Source organism: Rhinatrema bivittatum, chromosome 13 (assembly GCF_901001135.1).
Source record: "Rhinatrema bivittatum chromosome 13, aRhiBiv1.1, whole genome shotgun sequence".
Lineage (NCBI taxonomy): Eukaryota > Metazoa > Chordata > Amphibia > Gymnophiona > Rhinatrematidae > Rhinatrema > Rhinatrema bivittatum.
In genome coordinates this window covers 34939157-34953381 of record NC_042627.1, presented here as the reverse complement: position 1 = coordinate 34953381, position 14225 = coordinate 34939157, and the positions used below count along the sequence as shown (strand labels likewise).

At 40.0% G+C, this 14225-nt stretch overlaps 1 protein-coding gene across 1 annotated transcript in view; it reads right to left on the bottom strand.

The window, feature by feature from the left end:
• MTMR10 (myotubularin related protein 10) overlaps positions 1–12722 on the bottom strand; it is a 144446-nt gene extending 131724 nt beyond the window's left edge. The window contains 2 exon segments of the mRNA XM_029575968.1: positions 11903–11963; positions 12296–12722. Of these exon segments, the coding sequence (XP_029431828.1) occupies positions 11903–11963; positions 12296–12352 (118 nt within the window). The 5' untranslated portion in view covers positions 12353–12722.
• Positions 12723–14225: the final 1503 nt, after the last annotated feature.

Genomic DNA, 14225 nt, shown 5'->3' with positions numbered 1-14225 from the left:
ATTCCAGGCATCCTCCACCCTCTCCGTGAAGAAATACTTCCTGACATTGGTTCTGAGTCTTCCTCCCTGGAGCTTCAAATCGTGACCCCTGGTTCTGCTGATTTTTTACGACGGAAAAGGTTTGTCGTTGTCTTTGGATCATTAAAACCTTTCAAGTATCTGAAAGTCTGTATCATATCACTTCTGCTCCTCCTTTCCTCCAGGTTGTACATATTTAGATTCTTCAATCTCTCCTCATAAGTCATTCGATGAAGGCCTTCCACCTTTTTGGTTGCCCTTCTCTGGATCACCTCCATCTTGTCTCTGTCTCTTTGGAGATACGGTCTCCAGAACTGAACACAGTACTCCAGGTGAGGCCTCACCAAGGACCTGTACAAGGGGATAATCACTTCCCTTTTCTTACTCAATATTCCTCTCTCTGTGCAGCCCAGCATTCTTCTGGCTTTAGCTATTGCCTTGTCACATTGTTTCGCCGACTTCAGATCATTAAAACACCATCACCCCAAGGTCTCTCTCCTGCTCCGTGCACATCAGCCTTTCTCCCCCCATTCAATACAGTTCATTCGGATTTCCACTCCCCATATGCATGACTCTGCACTTCTTGGCATTGAATCTCAATTGCCATATCTTCGACCACTCTTCCAGCTTCCTTAAATCCTGTCTCATTCGCGCCACTCCGTCCCACGTATCCACTCTGTTGCAGATCTTAGTGTCATCCGCAAAAAGACAAACCTTACCTCCTATCCCATCCGCAATATCGCTCACAAAGATATTGAACACGACTGGTCCCAACACCGACCCTTGCGGCACTCCGCTCAACACCGCTCTCTCTTCAGAGAGCGTTCCATTTACCATCACACATTGTCTTCTGTCCATCAACCAGTTTTCCATCCAGGCCACCACCTTGGCACTCACTCCTAAGCTTCTCATTTTATTCACCTGTGCGGGACCGTATCAAAAGCTTTGCTGAAATCCAAGTAGACGACAGAGTGCTCTTCCTTGATCCAATTCCTTGGTTACCCAGTCAAAAAAGTCAATCTGATTTGTCTGACAGGATCTTCCCCTGGTGAATCCATGCTGCCTCTGGTCCATCAATTCTCCAGACTGTAGATAGTTCACTATTCTCTCTTTCAGTGACTCCATTACTTTTCCCACCACCGAAGTGAGGCTAACTGGTCTGTAGTTACCAGCCTCTTCTCTGTTCCCACTCTTGTGAAGTGGGACCACCACCGCTCTTCTCCAATCACTCGGCACCACTCCCGTTTCTAGGGATCTATTGAACAGGTCACACAGCGGACCCGCCAGCACATCTCTGAGCTCTCTCAGTATCCTGGGATGAACTTCATCAGGCCCCAATGGCTTTGTCCACTTTCAGTTTCTCCAGCTCTTCCCATACATTTTCTACTGTAAATGGAGTTACATCTACTCCACTCCCCTCTAGTTTCTCGTTCTCCCAGCCTTTTAGTTCTTCCTCCAGGTACTTCCCCATTTCATCAAGGTCCGTGTTTTTGAACTGCAAAACTTGGGTCTTTGTGCTTCTTTTCCGTATTCTTTTTGTGATATTAAACCATACCATTTAATGATCAACTGGTGCTGAGGTGGGCGCCCACCTGGACATCAGAGACATTATCTCCATTAGTGAGCACTAAGTTGAGTATAGCTCCTTCTCTCGTGGGTTCCATAACCATTTGTTTGAACAAAGCTACTTTCAGGGCATCCACTATTTCTCTACTATTATTAGATTCTGCAGATGGGATTCTCCAGTCTACATCTGGCATATTAAAGTCTCCAACGATCACCACTTCTCCCTTCTTTCCTATCTTTTGGATGTCTTCAACCAGATCTCTGTCCAGCTCTTCCTTTTGATTTGGAGGCCTGTAAACCACTTCAATAAAAATGGATGCCCCATCTTTTTTTAGGTCGGCCCATAGTGCTTCTTCATTGCCCCATCTTCCTTGCAGCTCAGATGCTTGGATATTGTTTCTGACAGAGCCACTCCTCCCCGTTTCCTATCCTCTCTGTCCTTCCTTAAGTTATAGCCCGGTATTGCCATATCCCAGTCATGAGATTCCGTAAACCACGTTTCCGTGACAGCAACAATGTCCAAGTCCGCCTCCACCATTAGGGCTTGCAGATCTGGGATTTTATTGCCCAAACTACAAGCATTTGTGCTCATAGCTTACCAGCTTTCTTCGTTCAGGTTACTGCTGTTTCTGGACTCCTTTTGTGACCTCTTTAGTTGAGTTTTGTTATCCACTTTTCCCTTTGTATATGTGCAAGGGAAAAGATTAGCGCCTCTGATGACAGAGTCATCCATCACAGTGAGCTTTTACCTTTGATTTCTGATCTGGAATTTCTGTATACTTTGGGTTTCTTCTCTCTTTTCAGATAACAATTCAATCTTTTTCTCAAGAACTTCTTCAGTATTTAATACAGAGAAGGCATTTTGTACTTGTTGCACTTGATACAGTGTGTGTCTCCAGATCACAGGTCTAATTCTACCAGAGCCCACTGTAATACTGTTTGTTAAGTTCCTTAATGCCCTGTGTGAGTGGGGGGGTAGAGTTGTGGGCTGCACAGCTGTCAATAACGGGTGTCTGTGGGTCACAGGTCTTATCCTACCTGAGCCCACAGTAAATCTTTTTCCTTGACTTTTGGTTATTCTGTGGTAATGGGAAATTAATTCCTGAATAATGTAAAGTGGCTAAGACTTTCTTTATTGAAGCTAATTCAGCTTTAACTTCAGCTAGCTCCTTTTCCAAGGTAGAGAGTTCTGAACAAATGGGGCAAGCCTTAAGTTTCCATATGATTACCCTCAATATAAAGGCTCCACAACAGTTGCATTGGATAGACCTCATTTTGGTAATTTGTTTGATAGATAGCAATTAGGGAAATACTAATTTACCTTGTTGCCAACTATGAATTTAGGCAGACTATATTAGAAACACAAACCTAGGGGTGGGAGGGTGTTAAACAGTTAAACCTTGGTCAAGCTAGTTACAACCTGACCTTTCTGGAATTTAGTTAGTCTCTTGTTTTAATTTGATAGCCAGCTCTTTATGCCCCAATGTTCTTATCTAAACAGAGATTATATGTGACACTAAATCTAACTAAGAGATAGATTCTAACAGATAAAAAAAAAAAAAGTTGTAATTTTTTTTTGTTTAAATTTTGAACACAGCAGAGATACCCAAAAAACAGCTTAATATACACTTTTTATATTTGACTATAATGAAAAGAAAGCAATTATACACAGAAGCCTACTATAATAATGTAGTATTAATCAGGAAAAAACTTATCTGTCCAGGCAATAGTCAGTCTCCAAGCTGTGCACTGCTTGCAATAGAGGTGCTGTTCCCTTTCCAGGATTTTGTTAAAAAGCACCAGTCCTAGTACAGATCCCTGGGGCACTCCAAACAAAATGAAAAACTGAAATGTAGCTTTTTATAATAAATATTACTATTGTTGTATTTAGGGTTTAGTTCTTCTTTAAGCTTTGCTATATTACATAAAACCTTGCTCTCCCTGAATGTGTAAAAGTATTGTTAAAAACAAGCACATTTCTACGTTTAGCTTTGCAACTTGACTGATAATCAGCAAAAGTTTATTTCAGAAAAATCCTGCACATACTTTGTCCGGCATACCAAGCACCCTCAAGAAAAGCAGTTTCTGGAATACTACGAAATCTTTGCATGTCTTACAAAAAGCTAAACTGCCTTTATTGGCACAACTCTCTATTTCTTTTGTGTGTCAGCAACAACTGTAGAAAGTTACTCATCTCTGAGTAACCTAAACACTAATTGCTGAACAAGACAGAATTCTTCAAATATTGAGAAAATCATTTTGATAAACTGTAACCTATCCTTGAATTTGCAATAAACAGGAGGATATTGGGAAAAAAGCAGTTTGATAAGGGATAAGAAAAAGTGAAAACAAATCCAACAAATTTAAGGGAAAGTCTTGCTATATATTTTGAAGGGGGTTAACAAACATGTGGATAATGGTTGAGTCGGTGGAGAGTGTGTATATCTGGATTTCCAGAATGCATTTGACAGAGTCTCTCCGGAAAGATTCCTAAGATTTAAAAAAATCATGGGATAAGTTGCGATGTTGTATTGTGAATCACAAACTGGTTAAAGACAGGAAACGGAAAGTAGGACTATTTGATCAGTTTTTACAATGCAGGAAAGTAAACAGTGGCGTGCCCTAGGAACCTATGCTGGAATAGGTGCTTTTTAATATATTTATAAATGATCCAGGAAAGGGAACAAGTGAGGTGATTATTTGATTTGATTTATATTTCACTTTTTAAGGCTTAAAGATGACACAAAATTATTCCAAGTTGTTAAATCACAAGCAGATATTGAAAAATTCCATTAGGACCTTGCAAGACTGGGCATTCAAACAGAAGAGATTTAATGTGGACAAGTGCAAAATTATGCACATAGGGAAATTAATCCCAATTTTAGTTAGACCCCGTTAGGTTCCATATTAGGTAGGTAGGACCACGAAAGAAAAGGACCTAGGCTTCATTGTGGACAACATGTTGAAATCCTCGGCTCAGCGTGTGGCAGGACTCAAAAACTGGAGTTTTATAGATGTCTTCAATGAAGACTGTTCTAAGATGAGCAATGGAAGTTGCATGACCCTCACTTGATAGGCTTTGACAGAGTTTGATCCAGAAGCCAGTCTGTGCATAGCAATATGTGATGCAATTCGCTAGCCAATTCAACACAGACCATTTAGCTACTGCCTCTCCCATCCTTTTGGGATCATAAAAGGACAAATAGTTGGGACACTTGCCGGTGCGGCAAAGTTCTTTGCATGTAGTAAGCTATAGCTTTCTTACAGTTCAATGAATGAAGAGTTTTTCACTCCTATATGTGATTTTGGAAAAAATGTTGGCAAGACAATGGCTTGATTGATGTGAAACACAGACAGCTTTCACTAGAAACTTTGGGCGAGTACATAGAACCACACTGTGAAAAAACTGCAAATACAAACTTACTCATTATAACTCACTTATCCTTCTCGCTGAAGTAAATTCCATTTAAAGTACTAGTTTCCAGGTGGGGAAACTAGTGGAATAGAGTCTAAAGGTTTAAATGGGTGTTTCATCAACTGTTAGTCCTAGGGGAATTCTGCATTACTGTGGAGTGCAGAATTTGTGCAGAATCCCCCCCCCCCCGTTCAGAACTGCCAAATTATGCGCAGAAAATGGCAGAGGAGACCCCAGCAAGCCGCGAACGGAGCACATGTCGTTCACAGCGAAGATGAAAGCCCCAGTGAAAGTGAGTGTGTGTAGAAGCATGCATGGGGGGGGGGGGGGGGGGGGGAGAGAGAGAGCTGTGAAAGAGCAGGGGAGATATGATTGAGAAAGACTACGAGGGAGTCAGACTGCTAGCTGACCGGGGGTAAGAGAGGCACTCAAGGAGGACAGGATCAGAGCAAAAAAAATCTGGAGTTCTTTGCTTCAGTCTATACTGAGAGAACGTCTGGGAGATACCCCCAATGGAAATTAAACTTGAAAGTGAATTTGGAGGAACTGAAGCAAATAACTGAACATGGAAGATGAAAGAGCAACTTGACAAATTAAGATTAACAAATCACAAGGACCAGTCGATATTCACCCCAGAGTTCTAACAGAACTTAAATATGAGATTGAAGACTTGTTACTCTCAATCTGTAACTTGTCATGAAAATCAGCCACTGTATCTAAAAAATTAGAACATGACCAATGTAACACAAATTTTTTTTTAAAGGGCTCCAGAAGTGATCCAGAAAACTATTAGACCAGTGAGCCTGATGTGGGTGCCAGGCAAAATAGAAGCTATTCTTAAGACAAGATTTACAGGGCAAATGGACAGACATGACTTAAAGGCCAAAAGCCAACAACAATTTAGGAAAGGGAAGCTGTGCCTTGCCAATCTATAAAAATTCTTCAAAGATGTAAACAAACAAGTTAGATGACAGTGAGTCAGTTGATATAGTGTATCTGGATTTCCAGAAGGCATTAGACAAAGTGCCTCACAAAAAACTCCTCATGAAATAGGAGGTAATGTCCTACTGAGGGCTAATAACTGTTTAAAAGATAGGAAACAGAGGTGAATTAAATGGATCAGTTTTCCTAGTGAAAAAAAGGCAAATAGTGAAGAAGTGCTCCAGGGATCTGTACTGGGACTAGTGCTGTTTTAGCATTTACATATAGGACCTGGCACAGGGAGCCATTTAGATGCCCAGTTCCTTAGTCTGGCAAGGTCCTCCTGCAACTCCTCACAGTCCATTTGTGTTTTAACAACTTTGAGTCATCTGCAAATTTGATCATCACTAGCATTGCGCATCTAACTAGAGGTACACAATGCTGGATTCTGAATTAAGAGTCACCAAGAGGAAAATGATTATGGAATCATTTTGGATAACACTTTAAAATCCTCAGCTCAGTGTGCAGTGGTCAAAAAATCAAATAGAATATATTGGGAATTATTCAGAAAGGAATGGAGAATAAGCAATAATTCCAGTTACATAGTAGTTTGAGGCATTCAAAATATTGCTATGCCTTTAATGTACTGATGGTGAGTATGACAGATATGCTTTTTAGGTTTATCATTTTCTAGAAGTCTTATGCAGGACTTTAAAGCTCTATCAACCCATCATCCACTTTGTGTACCAATATGCATTTGATTTCCCTATTCCCTCCCCTCCAGTACTCAATAAAACAATTTTAGTGACTCAGAATAAAGCACTTGGTTTCCCCCTTTCCTAAACTACAACACCTCCTCAAGCCCTTTCCTAAACCCAGAAGCATCACCTTTGTTGCACCCACAGTTCATCAGCTTAGGATGTCAGAGCATCCTTCCAAGTCACTTGAATAACCATATTGTGCTACAGTGTAGTCTAATTATCAAGAAAATTGATTTGGTTCTAACCTAGACATGTCACACTGTTGACATGTCTAGGTTAGAACCAAAGAGGTCCATAGCAGGCCCCAAGTTGTGGAACTCCCTTCCAGAGTTACTACACCAGATAAAGCAAGAATTTCAAATGTGAACTGAAAACATGGCACTTTAGAAAAGTATACAATTTAACATAAAATATCAATATACTGAAAACTTCAATGTCAGTACCAGAGATAATGGTAGTGAAATGAGCAATAAGTAATGAACAATGTAACGTGTATGGTTAGTAGAACTAGAATCTGCATTTGCTGTTGTGTTGACTTAGAAAATGTATTAATATGAAGTAGACTATATATCTTTCATGTAAACCAAGAATATGTACAAATACAAACTAGAACATATATCTGCTGTGGTGCTGACCTAGATTATGAATACTGGCACAAAATTTGATTGTTGACCAAGAATACGAATGCTGATTTTATAAATTGTTGTGATCTTATTTTGGATCGACGGTAAATAAAACACCTAATTAAATAATTAGATCAGCATCCTGTCTCCAACAGCAGCCAATCCAGGTTGCTAGGAGCTCACTCATACAGATTAGCTTTCCCCGAGTCTGCTTGGCTAATAATGGTTTATGGCCTTTTCTTCCAAGATCTTGTCCAAACACCTTTTATACCAGATGCCTTGACCACATCCTCTGGCAACAAGTTACTCAGCTCGATTAGGCATTGAATGAAAAAACTACTTTCTTCAAATTTTATTTTAAAATCTACTACCTGTTGGTTTCATGGAATGTCCCCAAATCTTAGTACTATTGGAAAGGGTAAATAACTGTTCCCTATTTATCTGTTCCACCCCACTCATGATTTCATAAACCTGTCATATTCCCTGTCATCTCATCTCCAAGCTGAATGCCCTACCTGCTCCATCTTTCTTCATAAGGCAGCCGTTCCATCTCCTTTATCATCTGTATTGCCCTTCACTGTATGTTTCCTAGTTCTACCATATCTTTTTGAGATGGGGCCACCAGAACTGTACACAATATTCAAGGTGTGGCCGTACCATGGACTGATACAGAAGCACAATATTAGTATTCTTGGTTCTTTAGGGCTCAATGTGTGGCTTATTTACTTCACACTACTTGCAAAATAACACAGACTATAGTGGTGCTGGAAATTTAAACTGCAAGGTTAAAAAAGATGAAGTTTGAATGAGGCAGTTCTGGACTGACTTGCTGAACAAGAATATTCGGATACCTCTCCCACATTATTTCCAGCTTTGTTCTCTTTGTACACATCGGTCTGTTCTATAACTATATTTCAGAGAATGAGGAAGCAAGTAAATGGAGAGTATATGGCATTTAGTAGTAACTGACAAAAAAAAAAAAGCCTACATGTTTGTTCAACATGGCTATATTTACAGATAAAAATATGTGCATGAAACAATCAATTTAGTAAATTTACATAAAAATTATCAATGTTTTCTTTTTATTTTGTAATTGAGACCTAGAGGAAAATTAATATTTGGAGGACTGGAGTGGTCTTGTTGCTTTAAGAATTATTCAAGAGATAATGCATTATGTAACTGAAGGAGATTTCCTTAGGCCCCCTTTCCTATGTAAGTCATTATTCTACTTGCATTCTTTGCTGTTTGTGAAATCTTTTGGATTAACAAAAATTGATGACAAGTTTTTCAGGTTACATAGATGTTTTACTTACACTTCTTAGGAATATCTAATGAAAACTAGTGTCGGATATGCCAGCAGATAAGTATGGCTTAAAATGCTATAATTTTTGTTGTGGTACCTGGCTGCGGTAGCCCCTGGCCAGGTCCCCCACCCGCATGGCTCACCAGCGCAGAGAGCCTCCCGACGTGGCAGGACGGCCCGCGATCCGCAGCGCGACTTCCTCGGCTCTCCTACAGGCAACGTTGGGGAGAGTGCAGCTGACTCCGCCTCTTAAAGGGGCCGCGGTGCGAAAACCAGGCCAGTCCAGGAAGATGATGTCATCAGCCAGGGAGATTTAAACCTCTCCCTGGCTCCTGGAAGACGCCTTGCAACAAGGTTCCTGTGGTGTTTGCCTACTTTGCCTCTGTTGTTGTTCCTGATCTTCTGGCTTGACTCGGATTGGTTCTTGGATTTCGTCTGCTTGCTGCCTGCCACGGACTCTCTTCCTGATCGTCTTCTCCACTGTCCTGGACCGGACTACTCTTCTTGTTATCCAACACTGATAGGAACGTCCGTAGTACCCGCTCCTCGGGGGCTCTTGACGTTCCTAGGCTACTGCTCCTTGAAGGGCCACCGGACGGTTCTGTGGAACTATATCTCTAGCAGGGCCAGTGTCCTTACCACCTTCTGGAGACAAATTCATCGGGGCTGATCATCGGTGGGATCCATCCTTCGCTCCGGACCAAGGGTCCACAACCATTACAATTTTATTAAATATATCTACCACTTTCACCTTCTGCCTGTCTTTATCTCTGGAGCTCTTAACAGCTTTTGTTCTTTAGAATTTTTAAATAGAATAAGATATGCAATTTTTTTTGATAACCATGCTTACGTTTCAAAATCTCATTTGACAATGTCACTTAAACAAACTATATTTGCATTAGGAGGTTTCTGGTTATTTTTCTCTAAAGGAGGCATGATTGGTGTCCACAGAGAACAGGTCATGTAGATTTAGGATTATTAGTCCTAAAATTATGGAATGGTTTGCCTCTAGAGTTGAGGAATTGCCAACACTACTTAAAGTTTCAAAAGATTTGGAAACGTAACTTAAGATGGCTTTTTTCAATTAATGTGTCTGTCTGTCACTTGGGGCATTTTTTTTTTTTTTTAATATTGTGTAACAAATGTCAATAAATAAATGTACAATGCGAGTAAATAAAGAAGTGCTATCAAAATTCACACCATTCTCAGAAATATAATAAAATCATAAAAACAGTGGTAAGAAAAGGCAACAGGTAAAAGAAACTTGAGATTTTTTCAGTTATATGTTACAGAACAGATATAACTGCATACAAAAATAACAGTAAGAAATAACACGAGAGAAGTATTCAAATGGTCTCATGCAGCAAGTCTTTCCAGAACTCTCATTCAAACATCATCATCTTTCAATCTTGCAGTTTAAAATTCCACCACCACTGTGTTTTAGTGCAAGTATTTTGAAGTAAATAAGCCACATCTTGGGCCCTAAAGAACCAAAAGATTAATCACAATTACATGACTTTTGGCAGTAACAAGGACAGATAAAAAGAGCAATGATAAGAACTGGGGGCGAGGAGGAGGAAGGAAACAAATGGGGAAAAATCAAAGATATATATATATTTTTCTATTTCTTTTTGTACACAAGTAAACATGTTTACCCATGTAAAAATGCCTCTTGAAAATCCCACTCTCCCCTCCATGTTACATAGCACATGTTTTTTTATCCACATCATAAAAAGGGGTGGAGTTAGGTTGAGGGAGCCAAAGAATGTGAAGGAATTTCATTTTCGTCTTCACCCATACTTTGCAACTGCTTCCATGCAGGTATAAAGTACATGGGTACAAATGACCCATGGATTTAATACATTTTCATTATGTATATTATATACACGCACACAATTTAAAAACATTTGGAATATTTAAAAGGCTACATTTCAAATACGTGAAGGTACCCCAGAATCCTTAAGTGCCAGCCAGTGCAAACAGTCACTGATGCTGCAGTTCCCCCTCATATAAAGACTTAAACATTATTGGTTACTCTAGTATCTCATTTCTGTACTGGTCGGGAGTGGAAGGGCATGCCTTAAACCAGGGGTGGGCAATTCCAGTCCTCGAGGGCCACAAACCTGTCGAGGTTTTAGGATATCCTAATGAATATGCATGACATAGATTTGCATACAACTGAGGCAGAGTGCATGCAAATCTCTCTCATGCATATTCATTAGGGATATCCTGAAAACCAGACTGGTTTGTGGCCCTTGAGGACCGGAACTGCCCACCCCTGCCTTAAACCCTTAATTAACTGTATAAAGAGTGTACATGTGTGACACTCAGCACAAACACTTATCTGGAAAAATGTAAATCCTGTAACAAGTACTTTTATCTTTTCTGTAAGAATTATTTAACTGTCAATTAAAATAAACTTCTTGGTGGCTATGTCTCATGGCACATGAGGTATGCTTTAATACACTGGAAGAACATGCCCTGCCATGTTCTACTGTGGTCTGTGCAACACAGGTAATGAACAAGCAGCAACACAAATGAGTAAGAACTAGACCAATTACAATATATGTAGACAGGAAAATAAGAAGCAGCATACATAATATAAAAAAATGCTACTTGCTACTTTTTGTAAATACATTATGAATATATTACTTCATTAATAGATGAAGATGAAGGAAAACACCATAACAGAAGATATTGGTAGAACCAAATAAAAGACTACTTTTGTAAGTTATCACTTAGCTTAATATGGTAGGTAAGTTCCCTATTTGTAAATAGTAGTCCATCCCATATGGCTGAACAGATAAGCACAACAATATGCTCTAGATTTACTTTTTTTTCCCCAATAAAAGGACTGCTTATTAAAATTAAAGTATACAACTTTTTGTGTGAAACTTTAGCAAAATTGCATATTTGGATACAAAACCCTGGAATGATTTAAAAAGAACACAATATGAACTCGCACATAAAGACCAATAAAAAAGTAAGTTAACACAGAAAATGGAATATATATAGCTTCTAGCCATCTTCATATAAAACAAAACCAGTGATTCAGAGACAATCAATTCCCAACATAACTATACTTACTACTAATATTTAACCAAAATTAATCCTGTATTCACTGTAATATTACTTTGCTGGGAGTGAGAGGAATGTAAATGCTTCTAGATGGAAAACAAAATTAGTATACATTATCCAACTTAAAACTTGCAGATTCAGAATAGTCTCTAGCATGAGAGACCTTAAACACACATTCTAGTTTCAGCAAATGTTTAACCGAATAGCCCGTGTTTACCTGGGAGGAGCACGGCTTCCAGTTTTTTTAACTTGATGTCGGGACTTATCTTATCTTCAACCTGGAACCACAGCAAGACAAAAAAAAAGTCTTTCGATCGTGCCAAAAAGAATTAATTTATGTCATTAATCTAATAGCATTAATAAAAATATATCAGTTTTTCGAAGCTTAAAATGAGTAAACCAAATCATAGAACTAAATTATATATGTCTGCTAAATGTCCCCATAAATTCAAAATTTAAGAAAGTGTCATTAAGCCAAGCAAAGAACAGTATATCTCTAAGGGACAATTCCTTTCTTAACAAAGAAAAGAAGTACAAATAACTGTTGCTTTTAATTGTCCTTTAAAGATATTTCTTAACATTTCATCTTATGTCAACAAGTTCTTTTTACCTGAGGAGGAAGAAGATACGATTTAAAGGTAGGTTTCGGCGGCTTCAGAGAAAACATTGCTGCCAGCACTAAAACCACCACGAGTAACCCTCAAAAACGCTGTACTGAAAGTATCCGTCCTGGATGGTCGGCGATCAAGGCACAAGTTAAATATCCCCGTTTGAATCCATTTAAGAGGATAATGTTAGCCCCTCATAAGTAAAGTTTCTGAGAGGAAGTTTCTTTATGATAGTGCTCCTGCAGCCTGCTAGGGGTTTTGCCAGCACTGGAATCCCCCTACCGCCGCAGGGAGGAGCCAACCGGGCCCGCGCAGGCCGAGTGCAACTTGCTCGGTCTCCGGAAACATGAGGCGGACGCTGACTGCCAGCAGAAAGGAGCAGCTTCGAGGCGTGGGCCAGCCTGGATCCCTTGTCTAACACCAGCATAGTACTAGCAAACGCCTCCTAGCAGGTCTCGAAACTCCGCAGCAACTTTCGAGTAATGGTAGAAAGGCAGCCATGATGGATACGATAAAGCTGCCGGAACAGCTGTTGCTTCTATGTACGGCGGCGCGAAGCAGTCAAAAGCCGCAACCCTAACAGACGAGTCTCGGCTCGCTCCCCTCTGCCGATCCTGCAAGCCTCTCGCCAGCCCGCCCTGACGCCCCCTGAAACCGCCTCACTTGCTACAGTCTGGAAGGTTCGGGAATAATTTAGTCAGAAAATATCTTTAATGTAAGGTTTTACCTTTAGAAAAGTATACATTTTTTGCCGCTACCATTATGCTGGGTTTCTTTTAACTAATTATTGCTGTTTGATTAGGGTGATCAGGTGTTCTGCTTTGTACAGGACTGTCTTGACTTAAGTGTTTTATGCCCTACTTAAGAATGCTCTGATTTTGAATTTGGCCATACTTGATGTTGGGAATGAGAGAGTAAGGTACTCTGACACAATATCTATGACATCATTTATTAATGTGACATCATGGTAATATACGTTATTTACAGAAAGTTATTTACATACCACATGATTGCATATGCCATCCAGCACCCTTCGTGTCATCAGCCTTGTATCGAGGAGTCGTCAGGTCAGCAAAGGCGAGAAGGGGGTTTTCAGTGTCCAGCACTCTATAAGTCTATAGAGGCAATATCTCCTACTCCCGCCAGACACTGGAAAGTCCTGCTCTTTTATACCGTGCCGTAAACAAGTGTGCGTGCGAGAGAGAAATGATTGATCACTATCCCACCATGTTATGTGTCAACAGTTACTACTGCCCTGTCGGCTTCATCCTGTTCCTGGCATGTAGGCGGTTGATCAGACCGCCATATTCCTGACAGGGAGCCAGAAAGCTGAGCTGCACAACCTGTTTAACAAGAACATGTTTATCCTACACTCCACCCTTGATCAATCATTTTCCAATGCAGGCACCACTGCATACGAAGCCACTGTACTGGTATATTTACTTTGACGTGCTATTTTATGCATTCGATAGGTAAGATAACATGTACACACTAGGCACAGGAGGCATACACACATTACAATAAGGATAGGATGAAAAATCCAATTCAGAGTCATTGTGGCAGTAGAGGAATGTCCGAAAAACACATCCCACCAAGAATGAGAGGTGTCTTTTATCAATTGTTGTTGTAAATGTAGTAGGAGTTCCTTGGCAAAGTCCGCTCTAAGCAGGGCACCAGTTACAGCAATGTCCACATGTCTCAGGGTCTGTTTCAACGAATCTGAGGTATTCAATACCTTTTGCAGTTTAGTCAAATCCAACAATGGTGTCTTAAAGAATGATAAGTCCAACTTTACCCCCAATTGCGCATCAGCGATGTCCATTGGTGGTAAAAAATATTGTCGAGAACCAAAAATAAACCAAGTAACATTATACAGGCATCCTGTAAAAGTCAAATTATATACACATACAGTTTCAGGGAATGGAATTATGA